This window comes from Schistocerca nitens, chromosome 3, assembly GCF_023898315.1.
Source record: "Schistocerca nitens isolate TAMUIC-IGC-003100 chromosome 3, iqSchNite1.1, whole genome shotgun sequence".
Classification (NCBI taxonomy): Eukaryota; Metazoa; Arthropoda; class Insecta; order Orthoptera; family Acrididae; genus Schistocerca; species Schistocerca nitens.
Window position 1 is genome coordinate 667436995 of NC_064616.1, and position 13771 is coordinate 667450765.

The 13771-nt window shown below is 44.7% G+C and overlaps 1 protein-coding gene across 1 annotated transcript; it reads right to left on the minus strand.

The window, feature by feature from the left end:
* Positions 1 to 220: 220 nt before the first annotated feature.
* LOC126249383 (alanine and glycine-rich protein-like) lies at positions 221 to 718 on the minus strand. Its single transcript, XM_049951035.1, has one exon. It carries the CDS (start codon positions 716 to 718, stop codon positions 221 to 223), a length of 498 nt encoding a protein of 165 aa, XP_049806992.1.
* Between the last annotated feature and the right edge of the window lie 13053 nt (positions 719 to 13771).

Consider the following 13771-nt stretch of genomic DNA (forward strand, 5'->3'; position numbering starts at 1 on the left):
TTCACAGATACAGGGTAAGCAGTTGCTCCTTTCCTTTTTGAGTTCTTCATTGCCTGGGATTCGTCACTCGCTTTCCTTACTACACTCAACCGCCTCCTACACGTTTCTGCTCTTTACGGTGTTTCTCTTCTGGCTGCCTTCGGCGACTCTGCCTCTGGCACATCCGTCTAAGGCACTGACTCGATCTGCAGTTGTGCCGCATTCTTGGGCTACACCGTCCTCAACAGCAGTACTGCCGCCTCATGCTGTGCCACTTCCTCCTGCTCCACTCTAGCGTCACGGCTCCTGTGCCACGCGCCACACTGGCTCCAGCATTGCCAGGGCCAGTACCGCCGTTTTCAGAGCCACCGGCTCCAGAACCACCCGCTCTGGAGCTATCTACTCCAGAACCTGCTGCTCCGGCGCCTTCATACGTTGCGCCTCCCACACCAAAGCCTCTGGATCCCTCAATACTGACTTCAGCTCCTTTTCTGGTTCCAGCACCAACTGCAACCTCCCTGCTGACAGCCCACATGCCACTGGCCCGCACTCCCCCACCCTGCACTCTGTCTGACTGCATGCTGCTGGCCCACAAAACACTCTCATCCATCGCCCCCACTCTTGTGCTTCCTGTGCCATCGACTCCTGTTCTCTTTGAGACATCAACTTCTCTGTTTGATGATGGCGTCACTTTGTTCGCTTTCATCTCCACTGATCCTAGCCTGTCTGCTCCTGGCATGTTGAACTTGGTTCCACCTTCCTTTCTGACTTACTGATGCCCCACCCCTATCCTCACTGCGATTTTTCCTCTCCGGGGCCTCTTTCCTATTGAGTGTGAGTCACACCCATCTCATGCTCTCATCTTTTTTTTTGCGCCAGGCGACTTCACAGCCCACATCACATCTTTTGTAGGAATCTGCCTGGTGCTACCTGAGCCTGGTAGCTGCCATGGGACATCACCAATCATAGTCATATCCCAAAACCTCCACAGCCTTCTCGTTTCTGCAGAGTGAGAACCTCTTCTCTTCAAATGGTTCAAATGGCTCTGAGCACTATGGGACTCAACTTCTGAGGTCATTAGTCCCCTAGAACTTAGAACTAGTTAAACCTAACTAACCTAAGGACATCACACACATCCATGCCCGAGGCAGGATTCGAACCTGCGACCGTAGCGGTCTTGCGGTTCCAGACTGCAGCGCCTCTTCTCTTCAGGGCAGCCTGTCTGCTCTTCCCATTGGGCTTCCCTGCCACTCCTGTTATGAGAGACTGGAAGTTTCCGTGCCGACAACATTGACTGATTCCTGTTTTTTGCAGATCTTCCAGATTATTTTCCCGCAGCGTTCAGGCAAAGGATCCAGATGTTTTTCTGTTTGTAACAAAGCTGGACCACATGCTGTCACATTTTTTGCAGTGTTGTTGTGGTTCTACACCAGACGTCACCACAGTATCAAACCAGCCATTGCACATGACACCATCAGCCGTCCATCCATTCCATGTAGACCCAGTCACAGCCCAGTCTTCTTTCGTCGCCAGCCCTGTCGTGGCCATCGCTCATGTACTTGCCAGCCTAATCGATGCTGACACCCGCTAACTCGCCGTCAAGGCCACCCCTCCAGTCATTGTTGTTGTGGCCAAATCTATGGCCATCCCTGCAGGCAGATACCAGCTGGCAACGCCCCAGCCATCCATGCAGCAGCTTTGGCAGTCAGCAACCGACATGTTTCCACCTGTCGCCAATGCCATCTCTGCAGCTGTCCCTGCATCCAGCCAGCTGTCATTTCTGGCACTTTCATTCTCGTCGTGTTTTCTTCCAGGCCTGTGTTGCGCCTTCTGAGACTCTCCGCGGTCAGCCCTGCCTCCACCCAAGCCTCCCTCATCGACAGCTGCAGTGGTCAGTTTCCGTACTATAGGCGGACATGGTGAGCTTCTTTCGCTGGAATCATTTTTGTGTTCCTCTACTGACTGTCCTCTAGTGTGCTTCTAGTCTGCTCTGGTGGCTGCTCAGCGCCTCCTTCCCTGGATGCTGTGTTTCGCCATCTCCGTCACGGGGGTGTGGAGTGTAGCATATGGAGGGCTGCGCCTATGCATGTTAAGCAACCAAATTCGCATGTATGCATCACTGGCCAGGAACAGCCCATGCATGTTGTGTGTCGATCAAAGAAGCACTGTTCTGTTTACTGCCAAGCGTCATGCAGGCACGACAGCGTTCAGGCTCACAAGCTGTGCCGATACATGGCGTGCAGCTCGCAGTAAACAGCCCTACAGTGGCAGGTAGGTAATCGCGTCCATGCGGTCACACGTCCACGTGAAACCATGCCTGTAGTCTTCCAGCGATGGAAGCCAGTTCTGCTCCAGGCTCTAGGTTGAATGTCAGCCGCCTTGAGTCTTTGCTATGGACTCAACGCTGGGTGCAGCTGCTGCCTGCCAGACCGAGCCATATTTGCCTTGCTGTGAGCCACTCCTGAGGATCCTGCTTTGCTAGCCTATGTGTGGACTGTCCATGAGCTGCTGCCTCATGGGAGCATTTTGCTATGGTAGCTGGACTGTCCACAAGCGCACAGTCCTGTGGAACTGTGTCGCTACACTTCCACAGTACCTCCCAGTTCATTGATGCTATGACATCTAAGGATTTTGTCATAGTGAGCACCTTCTAGATATTGTCAAGGAATGACGTTTCACTTGCAATCAAGTTGTGTGGACATTCATAGTCAGATGGTGTATTGATTTTAGTTCATGGTTACTATATTTCTGTTATTCCAGTGTGTGCGCATCCATCACAGCCTTGGTACACCACTTGATAAAGGATGTATCACATGTCACCAGTCGATAGAATGCTATGGAAATGCTTTGGATTTCATTCAAGCATTTGTATACATTGTCTTGATCAGGAAATTTGTGACACCATTTCTTTTGTCCCAGCAGGACTAATGCTGGTCACGAAAAATTCTGCCATCATGTCGATTTCAGTCGATTACTACCTTTTAAGTGCAACACTAGTGATCACAAACACAGTGATGAGCTATGATGTTTGTGAAGATAATTCTCCACGTTTGTCAGTCAGCATCAGTCTTACAGAGGGTTTAAGCATCTATTGGCACATTCGCAGACAAAAGTCCTGAGATCTGGGTTAGTTTGTGCAGCGACAGAATCTTGAACTTCTTTTCCTTCTAAGCAAGCGAGAACTCAGAGGAACGGAAAATTGATCCATGAATAGTTCACCTCCTTTGTATTATGTGTTGTATACTTCCCATATTTCTCGCTTTAAATCCTACAAGTATTTTCATAAATATTAAATTTTCACGATTAGAAATTTTAGGACTATTTGTGTGGGCGTTAGGAATCTGTATGGGGATAGGAGAGATTATTTTATACTCTTTTAATCTGATTTGAAAATGCGGTATATTAAAAATTCATTTTTATTTTAATAATTAGTTTTTGCCTTTTAGTTTTGTGTGCATGAAATTTTTCTGTGGATTTTAAATGTGTTGATGAGATTATAAGAGAGATATATGTTAAATTTCAGTTTCATTTCATTGTCCTTCCACCTGGTAATATCTAAAATAGAACAGTGATATACCTACCTGTTTAATTGTTGTTTTCCTAAGAAGTTCAGCAAAGAAAGAATCATAATTAATTTCATATATTTTCCTAAGACTTTTATTACAATACTAGGTTTATATCCAAGACTTCACACTTGCACAAATATATCACATATAGTACACTCATTTCCTCTTCCGACTCCCTGTCCATCTCTTTCTCCACACACTCTGTTCATCTCCTTCGCTTTCTCTTTCTCCATCTCTTCCTCCCCCTTTCTCTGTCCATTGCCTCCTCTCCCTATCTCGGTCCATCTCTTCCTACCACTACTCTCAGGCTGTCAGCTCCTCCTTTTTCTCTGTCCATCTCTTCCTATGCCCCTCTCTCTCCATCTCCTCCTCCACCCTCTCGCTATCCAACCACACCTCCCACCCCCTCACTGTTCAGCTACACCCCTCAGCATGTATGTCCACTGAAATGCATTCCGACGCTACCTGCACAACACACTAGTCCAGCATGGCAGCCTTGATGTCAGATATTACCAAACTTTTTCACACCTACCACTACCTATACCGAACAGAGCGGCAAAATAAGTGAGTTAATGTTGCGCTGACATCCAGTTCTGAGCTATTTTTAAAATTCTGTGTTTCTAGCTCATGGGGGAGTAAGTAAATAAACATAAATTGCAAAATTTGTACCAAACAGGTAGACAAGAAAGTGAGTTAATAAATACGTGGTAAAATATTATGCGACGATCAGTGTAGAGTGAGGCATATTGCATTGCAGACACGGCACACTAAATATACTACGCTCAAAGGTGATTGGAAAAACAAAGGTTTCTCATGGAAGGTAAAATAAGAAAGCTTCACTTGATGACAAAAGCAAATGGACAGGAAAGTTAAATTACACGTAGCTGGAAAAATATGGGAAGTCGAAAATGAAGTATCTTCTAACACAAAATGAACACTAGCGACATTTCTTTTTATTCTAATATTTAGTTCGTCAGAGAGGACACTCGCGAAGTGTTATTACGCGTCCCATAGTGCTCAGAGCCATTTGAACCATTTGTTATTACGCGTAATTTTTTATGCCTGTAATGTAAACCGTTTTAATGTTCTCGTGAAACGTATTTAGGCTGGATTAATATCGAGACAGTGAAATACATAATTATAGACCTACATGATCTACAATAGTTTAGCTACTTCACACGCCCAGATTCGATTCGAGAACCATCCCCAAACAATAAGTGACGACGACTCGGAGACAACAGTATAGTCTTCCTTGAAGACAGATAGTTAGAGAACACATTTAAACAAGTTTTTTATTCTCAGTCACTAATAATATATCTACATCTACATAAACACTCCGCGAGCCACCGTATGGCGCTTGGGACAGGGTACCTTGTAATACGACTAGTCATTTCCTTTCCTGCTCGGCTCGCAAATAGAGAGAGGGTAAAACGACTGTGTATGTGCCTCTGTGCGAGCTCTAGTTTCTTTAGTCTTATCTTAGTGGTCCTTAAGCGAAACGTACGTTGACGGCAGCTGAATAGTTCTGCGTCAAATTTCCTAAAAGTACTCCAACTTGAGTTTACGTAGCATCTCCATAACACTCGAGTGTTGATCTAACCTAGCTGTAACACATATAGCAGCCAGCCTCTGAATTGTTTCGATGTCTTCCTTTAATCCGACATGATGAATATCCCAAACATTCGAGCAGTACACAAAAATGAGTGGCACTAGTGTTCTATAGAAAGTCTCTTTTACAGACCAACCACACTTTCCTAAAATTCTCCCAGTAAACCTAAGTCGTCCACTATCCTTCGCTACTACCGCCCTTAAGTGCTCGTTCCATTTCGTGTCGTTTTGCAACGATAATCCTTGGTATTTACTCGATATGACTGTGTCAAGCAAGGCACTGCTAATGATGCATTTGAACATTACGACACTCTTTCCTCTATTAATCTTCATTAACTTTCATTCTCTTCATTTAGAATAAGCTGCCATTACTACTATAGTTACTCAACGACGACACCTCCGCGTACACCACAGCATCATCAGCAAACAGCTGGTGACTGCTGCTCACCGTGTACGTCAGATCATTTACGTAGATAGTGAGTAGGAACTGTCGTATTACACATCCGTGGGGCATTCCTAACGATACCCTTGTCTCTGATGAACACTCGCCGTCGAGAACAACGTACTCGATTCTGTTACTTAAGTAGTCTTCGAGCTTCACAAATCTCTAATCTGCTCCGCACGCTCGTTCCTCCGTTAACAGTCTGCACTGTGTTACCGTGTAAAACGCTTTCTGGAAATCTAGGAATACGGAATCTTCCTGTTACCTTCATCCATGGTTTGCAGGATTCCACTTGAGGAAAGGACAAACTGAGTTTCTCAGAAGCGATGCTCTCGAAATCCGTGCCGATTTAAGGACAGAAGCTTTTCCGTCTCAAAGAAATTTATTATATTCAGACTGAGAATGTATTCAAGAACTCTGCAGCAAATCGATTTACGGATATTGGTCTGTAATTTTCCGGGTGCTTCATTTTAACCTTCTTTTATACAGGAGACATCGTGCGCTTTTCCGGTTGCTTGGAACTTTGCGTTGGGCAAGAGGTTCGCGATAAATGCAAGCTAAGTAAGGGCCAATGCCTTAGAGTACTCTCTGTAAAACCGAATTGGAATTGTGTCTGGTAACATTACGCCACGGATGTTCGTTTCTCTGTCCACCATACGGGAACCTGTACGACAGCCGTATGGCAATATATTTATACTACCCTCCTGCGTAAATGATTCTTACACGTGGGACTTAAGGTTTCGGCTTCACTTTTGCTGTTTTCTGTTGCCACACCAGACTCGTCAACGAATGACTGTATAGAAGCTTGCCACCCGTCTGGCAGTTTTTCTTAGGTTCAGATGGTTCAAATGGCTCTGAGCACTATGGGACTTAGCTTCTGAGGTCATCAGTCCACTAGAACTTAGAACTACTTAAACCTAACTAACCTAAGGACATCACACACATCCATGTCCGAGGCAGGATTCGAACTTGCGACCGTAGCGGTCGCGCGGTTCCAGACTGTAGCGCCTAGAACCGCTCGGCCACTCCGGCCGGCTTTTTCTTAGGACCAGATTTTTTGTTAGGTTCTCGGCAATATCTTTTGCTAAGGTATGACTGTGGTAGTTATTCAATGCTTTTCGCATCGATATTTTTACGGAGGCACGAATTTCTACTAACTTCTGCCTGTCGTCACTTGTGCGTTCTTTTTGAACCGAGAGTGCAAGAGTCTCTGCGCCTCAGCGATTTCAGAATTTGGTTACTGAACCACAATGGGTCTTGTCTGTCCTTAAACCACCTACTCGGCCCATAAGTCTCTACTGCGCAACTTACAGGCTGTTTAAACTTTGCCTGTAATTCCTTTACGTGAATTACAGTGGGTCTCAAAGGTGGCAATTCATTTTCTAAGTGGGATGATAATAAATGCTGGTCTGTTCTTTCAGATAAAAATACTCTCCTAGCCTCATTGATGGATTTATTAACTTAAGTAAACTTTGTCGTTATGATGACATCATGATCATGATCCCTTTTTCTATACTGACAACGTCCATAAGGTAAGGCCTGTTTGAAGCTGCAAGGTTTAAAATGTTTCCACTGCGTGTGGGCTGTCAAACTAGCCGCTCGGGACAGTTTTCGAAAAACGTGATCAAAAGTAGTTCACAAGACTGCATATTCGAATCACCTGCAATAAATCCATAGACGTCCCTTTCTATACTAGGTAGTTAAGGTAGCCCCCCCCCCCGCCCCCCGCCCCCCCCCCCGCCCCCCCCCCCACCACCCGGTAATACTGCATGATCTGGATATTTCCGCTCTACTGAGCGTAGAATATCTTTGAATGATTGTAAAACCAGTATCATGTGACCGGTGAAATCATCTGATAATTAACTTTAGCTTCACGAGTCCAGGTAACTTGACAGTCAGAGTCCATTTCGACCTTGATAGCTACAACAATTTTGTCGACTGCGACTTTGATAAACGCAACGTGTAAGCTGCACTTATGTCTTTTCTTATGTATTTCAGTCAACAATTCAAAGTAAACTAATGCTTTATGGACATTACATGAAGGACAAAGGTTCCCTCTATTGGAGGAAGAACTGAGGCGATATCTTCCACCACCTGTGTATAATGTCGATCGCGCTCTTACTTAAAAGGCTGTAAATATGCAACCTGCTACCATTCCTGACGTGTTGCCAACAGGGACTAACGCCTTACTGAGCTGTGTAACTGGCTTTTTGAAAGAAATGCCAGTTGTCCTACAGACTGAGCGAATCTACAATTTACAGATACTAAAACGCGAATTTACAAATCTTAAACACAAAACACGCTCGTAATAAAAGAATTAAACTACGAAAAAACACAAGAAGATCTTAATAAGTAACTTGGGGCTCTGCTGGTACGTCACAGGTGGCAGCAGCAGCAGATACAGGGTGTTTCAAAAATGACCGGTATATTTGAAACGGCAATAAAAACTAAACGAGCAGCGATAGAAATACACCGTTTGTTGCAATATGCTTGGGACAACAGTACATTTTCAGGCAGACAAACTTTCGAAATTACAGTAGTTACAATTTTCAACAACAGATGGCGCTGCGGTCTGGGAAACTCTATAGTACGATATTTTCCACATATCCACCATGCGTAGCAATAATATGGCGTAGTCTCTGAATGAAATTACCCGAAACCTTTGACAACGTGTCTGGCGGAATGGCTTCACATGCAGATGAGATGTATTGCTTCAGCTGTTCAATTGTTTCTGGATTCTGGCGGTACACCTGGTCTTTCAGGTGTCCCCACAGAAAGAAGTCACAGGGGTTCATGTCTGGCGAATAGGGAGGCCAATCCACGCCGCCTCCTGTATGTTTCGCATAGCCCAAAGCAATCACACAATCATCGAAATATTCATTCAGGAAATTAAAGACGTCGGCCGTGCGATGTGGCCGGGCACCATCTTGCATAAACCACGAGGTGTTCGCAGTGTCGTCTAAGGCGGTTTGTACCACCACAAAATCACGAAGAATGTCCAGATAGCGTGATGCAGTAATCGTTTCGGATCTGAAAAATGGGCCAATGATTCCTTTGGAAGAAATGGCGGCCCAGACCAGTACTTTTTGAGGATGCAGGGACGATGGGACTGCAACATGGGGCTTTTCGGTTCCCCATATGCGCCAGTTCTGATTATTGACGAAGCCGTCCAGGTAAAAATAAGCTTCGTCAGTAAACCAAATGCTGCCCACATGCATATCGCCGTCATCAATCCTGTGCACTATATCGTTAGCGAATGTCTCTCGTGCAGCAATGGTAGCGGCGCTGAGGGGTTGCCGCGTTTGAATTTTGTATGGATAGAGGTGTAAACTCTGGCGCATGAGACGATACGTGGACGTTGGCGTCATTTGGACCGCAGCTGCAACACGGCGAACGGAAACCCGAGGCCGCTGTTGGATCACCTGCTGCACTAGCTGCGCGTTGCCCTCTGTGGTTGCCGTACGCGGTCGCCCTACCTTTCCAGCACGTTCATCCGTCACGTTCCCAGTCCGTTGAAATTTTTCAAACAGATCCTTTATTGTATCGCTTTTCGGTCCTTTGGTTACATTAAACCTCCGTTGAAAGCTTCGTCTTGTTGCAACAACACTGTGTTCTAGGCGGTGGAATTCCAATACCAGAAAAATCCTCTGTTCTAAGGAATAAACCATGTTGTCTACAGCACACTTGCACGTTGTGAACAGCACACGCTTACAGCAGAAAGACGACGTACAGAATGGCGCACCCACAGACTGCGTTGTCTTCTATCTCTTTCACATCACTTGCAGCGCCATCTGTTGTTGAAAATTGTAACTACTGTAATTTCGAGAGTTTGTCCGCCTGAAAATGTACTGTTGTCCCAAGCATATTGCAACAAACGGTGTATTTCTATCGCTGCTCGTTAAGTTTTTATTGCCGTTTCAAATATACCGGTCATTTTTGAAACACCCTGTATGACTTTTGTTTTCTTCTGTGACTAAGACGGAACCTCTGCTTATACTTAAGTATTCTGTACACACGAAATTACAGCTGTTATGTTACAGGATGTGTTGTACAAGTCGCATTTAATCTAAAGCGAATACCAATACTAAAGTTTTGTTTGTAAATGATTCTTCTATGGTGTCTCTTAAAGTCTACGTTTTGTAACTCAGATGGAGTATTATCTGAGAATCTCTGAAAGCAGATAGCTAGGTTTCATGACTGGGAGTCATTGTCTTTGAATGCAGATAAGCTGTTTTCTGAAAATGTCTAGGGAAGCCGATTCCTAACTCGTAAATTTAACTGAGCATTCGCATTTTTGTAATTTCATTCGAAGTACGAAATTTCTTGAGCGATGAACATCGATAGAAACAAAGCATCTCAAAAATAAATGCCTCTAGAAAACACAAGTTTACAATTTATGAGAGACGGTAGCACTTTGTCTTCTGCGAATCTGAAAAATACACACATTAAAAAAAGTTTTGCATCACCCCGGTTCCCAGAACTCCGGAAGATAGACGTTGGCTGTGGATATTGTATCACAGACACAGTCCCTCTGACTGTTTAGAAATGTCACTAATCCCACCCAAAGATGTAAACAATCATGCATGAGCAGCGCCTATTGGACGGAGGGGGTCCGACAGCCGATCATTTCCAGTCATTCCATCAGGAAGGAGGTTCACGGCTCGTGTTGTCTGTATTTCAACCATATCTAGACGGTCAATACCGCGGTTCGATCGCGTCCGCATTGTTACTTTGTGCTAGGAAGGGCTCTCAACAAGGGAAGTGTCCAGGCGTCTCGGCGTGAACCAAAGCGATGTTGTTCGGACATCGAGGAGATACAGAGAGACAGGAACTGTCGATGGCATGACTCACTCAGGCTGCCCAAGGACTACTACTGCAGTGGATCACCGCTACCTACGGATTATGGCTCCGAGGAACCCTGACAGCAATGCCACCATGTTGAATAATGCTTTTCGTGCAGTCCCAGGACGTCGTGTTACGACTCAAACTGTGCGCAATAGGCTGCATGATGCGCAACTTCACTCCCGACGTCTATGGTGAGGTCCATCTTTGCAACAATGACATCATGCAGCGCGGTACAGATGGGCGCAACAACGTGCTGAATGGACCGCTCAGGACTGGCATCACGTTCTTTTCACCGATGAGTGTCGCATATGCCTTCAACAAGACAATCGTCGGAGACGTGTTTGGTGCCGCGCGGGATTAGCCGAGCGGTCTAGGGCGTTGCAGACATGGATTTTGCGGCTGGTCCCGGCGGAGGTTCGAGTCCTCCCTCGGGCATGGGCGTGTGTGTTTGTTCTTAGGATAATTTAGGTTAAGTAGTGCGTAAGCTTAAGGACTGATGACCTTAGCAGTTAAGTCCCATAAGATTTCACACACATTTGAACATTTTTTTGAACGTGTTTGGTGACAACCCGATCAGGGTGAACGCCTTAGACACATTGTTCAGCGAGTGCAGCAAGATGGAGGTTCCCTGCTGTTTTGGAGTGACATTATGTGGGGCCGACGTACGCCGCTGGTGGTCATGGAAGGCGCCGTAACAGCTGTACGATACGCAAATGCCATCCTCCGACCGATAGTGCAACCATATCGGCAGCAAATTAGCGAGGCATTCGTCTTCATGGACGACAATTCGCATCCCCATCGTGCACATCTTGTGAATGACTTCCTTCAGGATAATGGCATCGCCCGACTAGAGTGGCCAGCGTGTTATCCAGACATGAATCCTATCGACATGCCTGGGATAGATTGAAAAGGGCTGTTTATGGACGACGTGACCCACCAACCAATCTGAGGGATCTACGCCGAATACCGTTGAGGAGTGGGACAATCTGGACCAACAGTGCCTTGATGAACTTGTGGATAGTACGCCACGACGAATAAAGGCATGCTTCAATGCAAGAGGACGTGCTACTGGGTATTAGAGGTACCAGTGTGTTCAGAAATCTGGACCACAACCTCTCAAGGTCTCGCTGTATGGTGGTACAACATGCAATCTGTGGTTTGCATGAGCAATAAAAAGGGCGGAAATTTCTGCACAGGTTTTGGAACTCTCAGAAACGAGGTGATGCAAAACTTTTTTGATGCGTGTATATATGAGAAGCTTGTGACTCCTTTCATCGAAAGTTTCTGCCGCTTAACCCTAGGATGCATATACAGGGCCTACGAGGCCCTTGTATGTCTTCATTTTTAAAAACATTCTGTAATTTTTTGTTTGATTTCAAACTGCTTTCCAGTACTCTTTCGCTAACACTGTGACATTTCTCCTATCAAGTCTGAACGAGATACCTTTTTAAGATTTTTGTATAATTCAATACGTTTACCCATACACCGTGAATGCATAAGCAGGGCTTCAGAAGCCCTGACACATTTATAAATGTTCTTTAGCCTATATTGTCTTCAACATTTGTTTGGGAGCAGTTATTAATTCAACAGTAACTGTAGTGGAATTTGCAGCAACAACAGTGCCAACAGCAGCAGTAGCTGTAGTAGTAATAGTATAACTAAAAAATAATACACACTACTTTCACATACTGGCGATGTCAGTGTATTATTGATCTTTTTGTAATCAAATGTTTTATTATTGCATAGTATTGTTATCCTGTGCTCCTCTTGTCAGCCTCATTGTTACTGTAGTTTATTTGTTGCTGCAAGGCCCATATTGTTACGAGTATGATTCGTTTAGTGCTGCACAAGCTGCTGTTCGAGAGACACGCCTTTTGCTATGGCTTCGACACGCAAAGCAAGAGTGTCAGTACGTGCGAATGCAGCTAATTTTGAAAGTGTTGTGGCTCAGTGGCCTGAAGGAGATGATTCTTGCGAGGAAGGAAACATTTTTGAAGATGCAAGTAGTGAAGAATCAGCCAATGAACCTGCAGATGTGAATATTGAGGTAGATGACAGTCCTTCCCATAATATTACTTCATCAGAGTCTGAAAATGAAGAACCACCACAAAAAGGTATAGAAGACCACACATACATTAGTCGGAATGGAATGATTTGGAAATTAGATCCTCCTGCAACTTTTCGTACGCCTGTCCATAATATCGTAAAGAAGGCACCTGGTCCAGCCCATGATTTGAAAACCTGTAAACCTAAGGATGCCTGGGACTGTTTCATCTCCAAGGAAATTCTAGAGGAAATAATCAAATGCACAAATATTGAAGGCAGAAGAGTGGCTGCTTTACGTGGAAAAACGTGCAAAAACGTTTCGCTTCCTGAAATGGAGGGTTTCCTTGGTCTTTTACTGCTTTCTGGTGTTGAGAAGAGTTGGGATGTCCCTATTAGAGAATTATTCTTGGGTGGAAAGGCAAATCCTACATATAAGGCCACCATGTCAGTAAATAGATTCGAGGATATAAGGAGAATGATTACATTTGATGATAGGCATACCCGTGAAGCTCGATCTGCAGATGACAAACTTGCAGCTGTTCACTATGTATGGGAACTATTTCTTGACAAGTGTAGAAATAGAATGATTCCCAATGATTCGCTCACAGTTGACGAACAGCTAGTCCCATTCCGTGGAAGATGCAGCTTCACCCAGTATATGCCCTCTAAACCAGCCAAGTATGGCATAAAAATATTTTGGTTATGTGATGCTACATCTGCATATGCTTTAGACGGAATTGTTTACACGGGAAGGAAGCGCCATGAACCTATTCAGAAAAATCTTGGATTGAATGTGGTGAAAGATCTTGCTAAAAGCATTGAAGGATCATCAAAAAATATTACTGTTGACAACTTCTTTACTAGTGTACAGCTGGCAGAAGAGATGCTTCAGAAGCAAATTACAGTGGTGGGAACAAACAAACAAAATAAACCAGAAATTCCTAATGCGATGAAACCATCTGCCTCAAGAGCGATTCATTCCTCTTTGTTTGCATTTAGAGGTGACATGACAATGGTGAGTTATGTTCCCAAAAAGAAAAAGTCTGTAGTTCTCATTAGCACAAAGCATCACGACAGAAACATGGATGAAACTCATGCAAAAAAGAAACCAGATATAATAAAGTTCTATAACTCTACGAAGGATGGAGTAGATCAAATGGACCAGACAATTCGTTATTACACTTGCAAGAGACAAACAAGAAGATGCCCATTTGCATTATGGATGAATATGACGGACGTCGCAGCAATGAACAGTGAAATTTTATTTTCCGCCCAACATCTGACA

Coding starts and splice junctions, on each gene's coding strand:
- LOC126249383 (XM_049951035.1), bottom strand. CDS start 718: ATGCCAGGAGCAGACAGGCTAGGATCAGTGGAGATGAAAGCGAACAAA.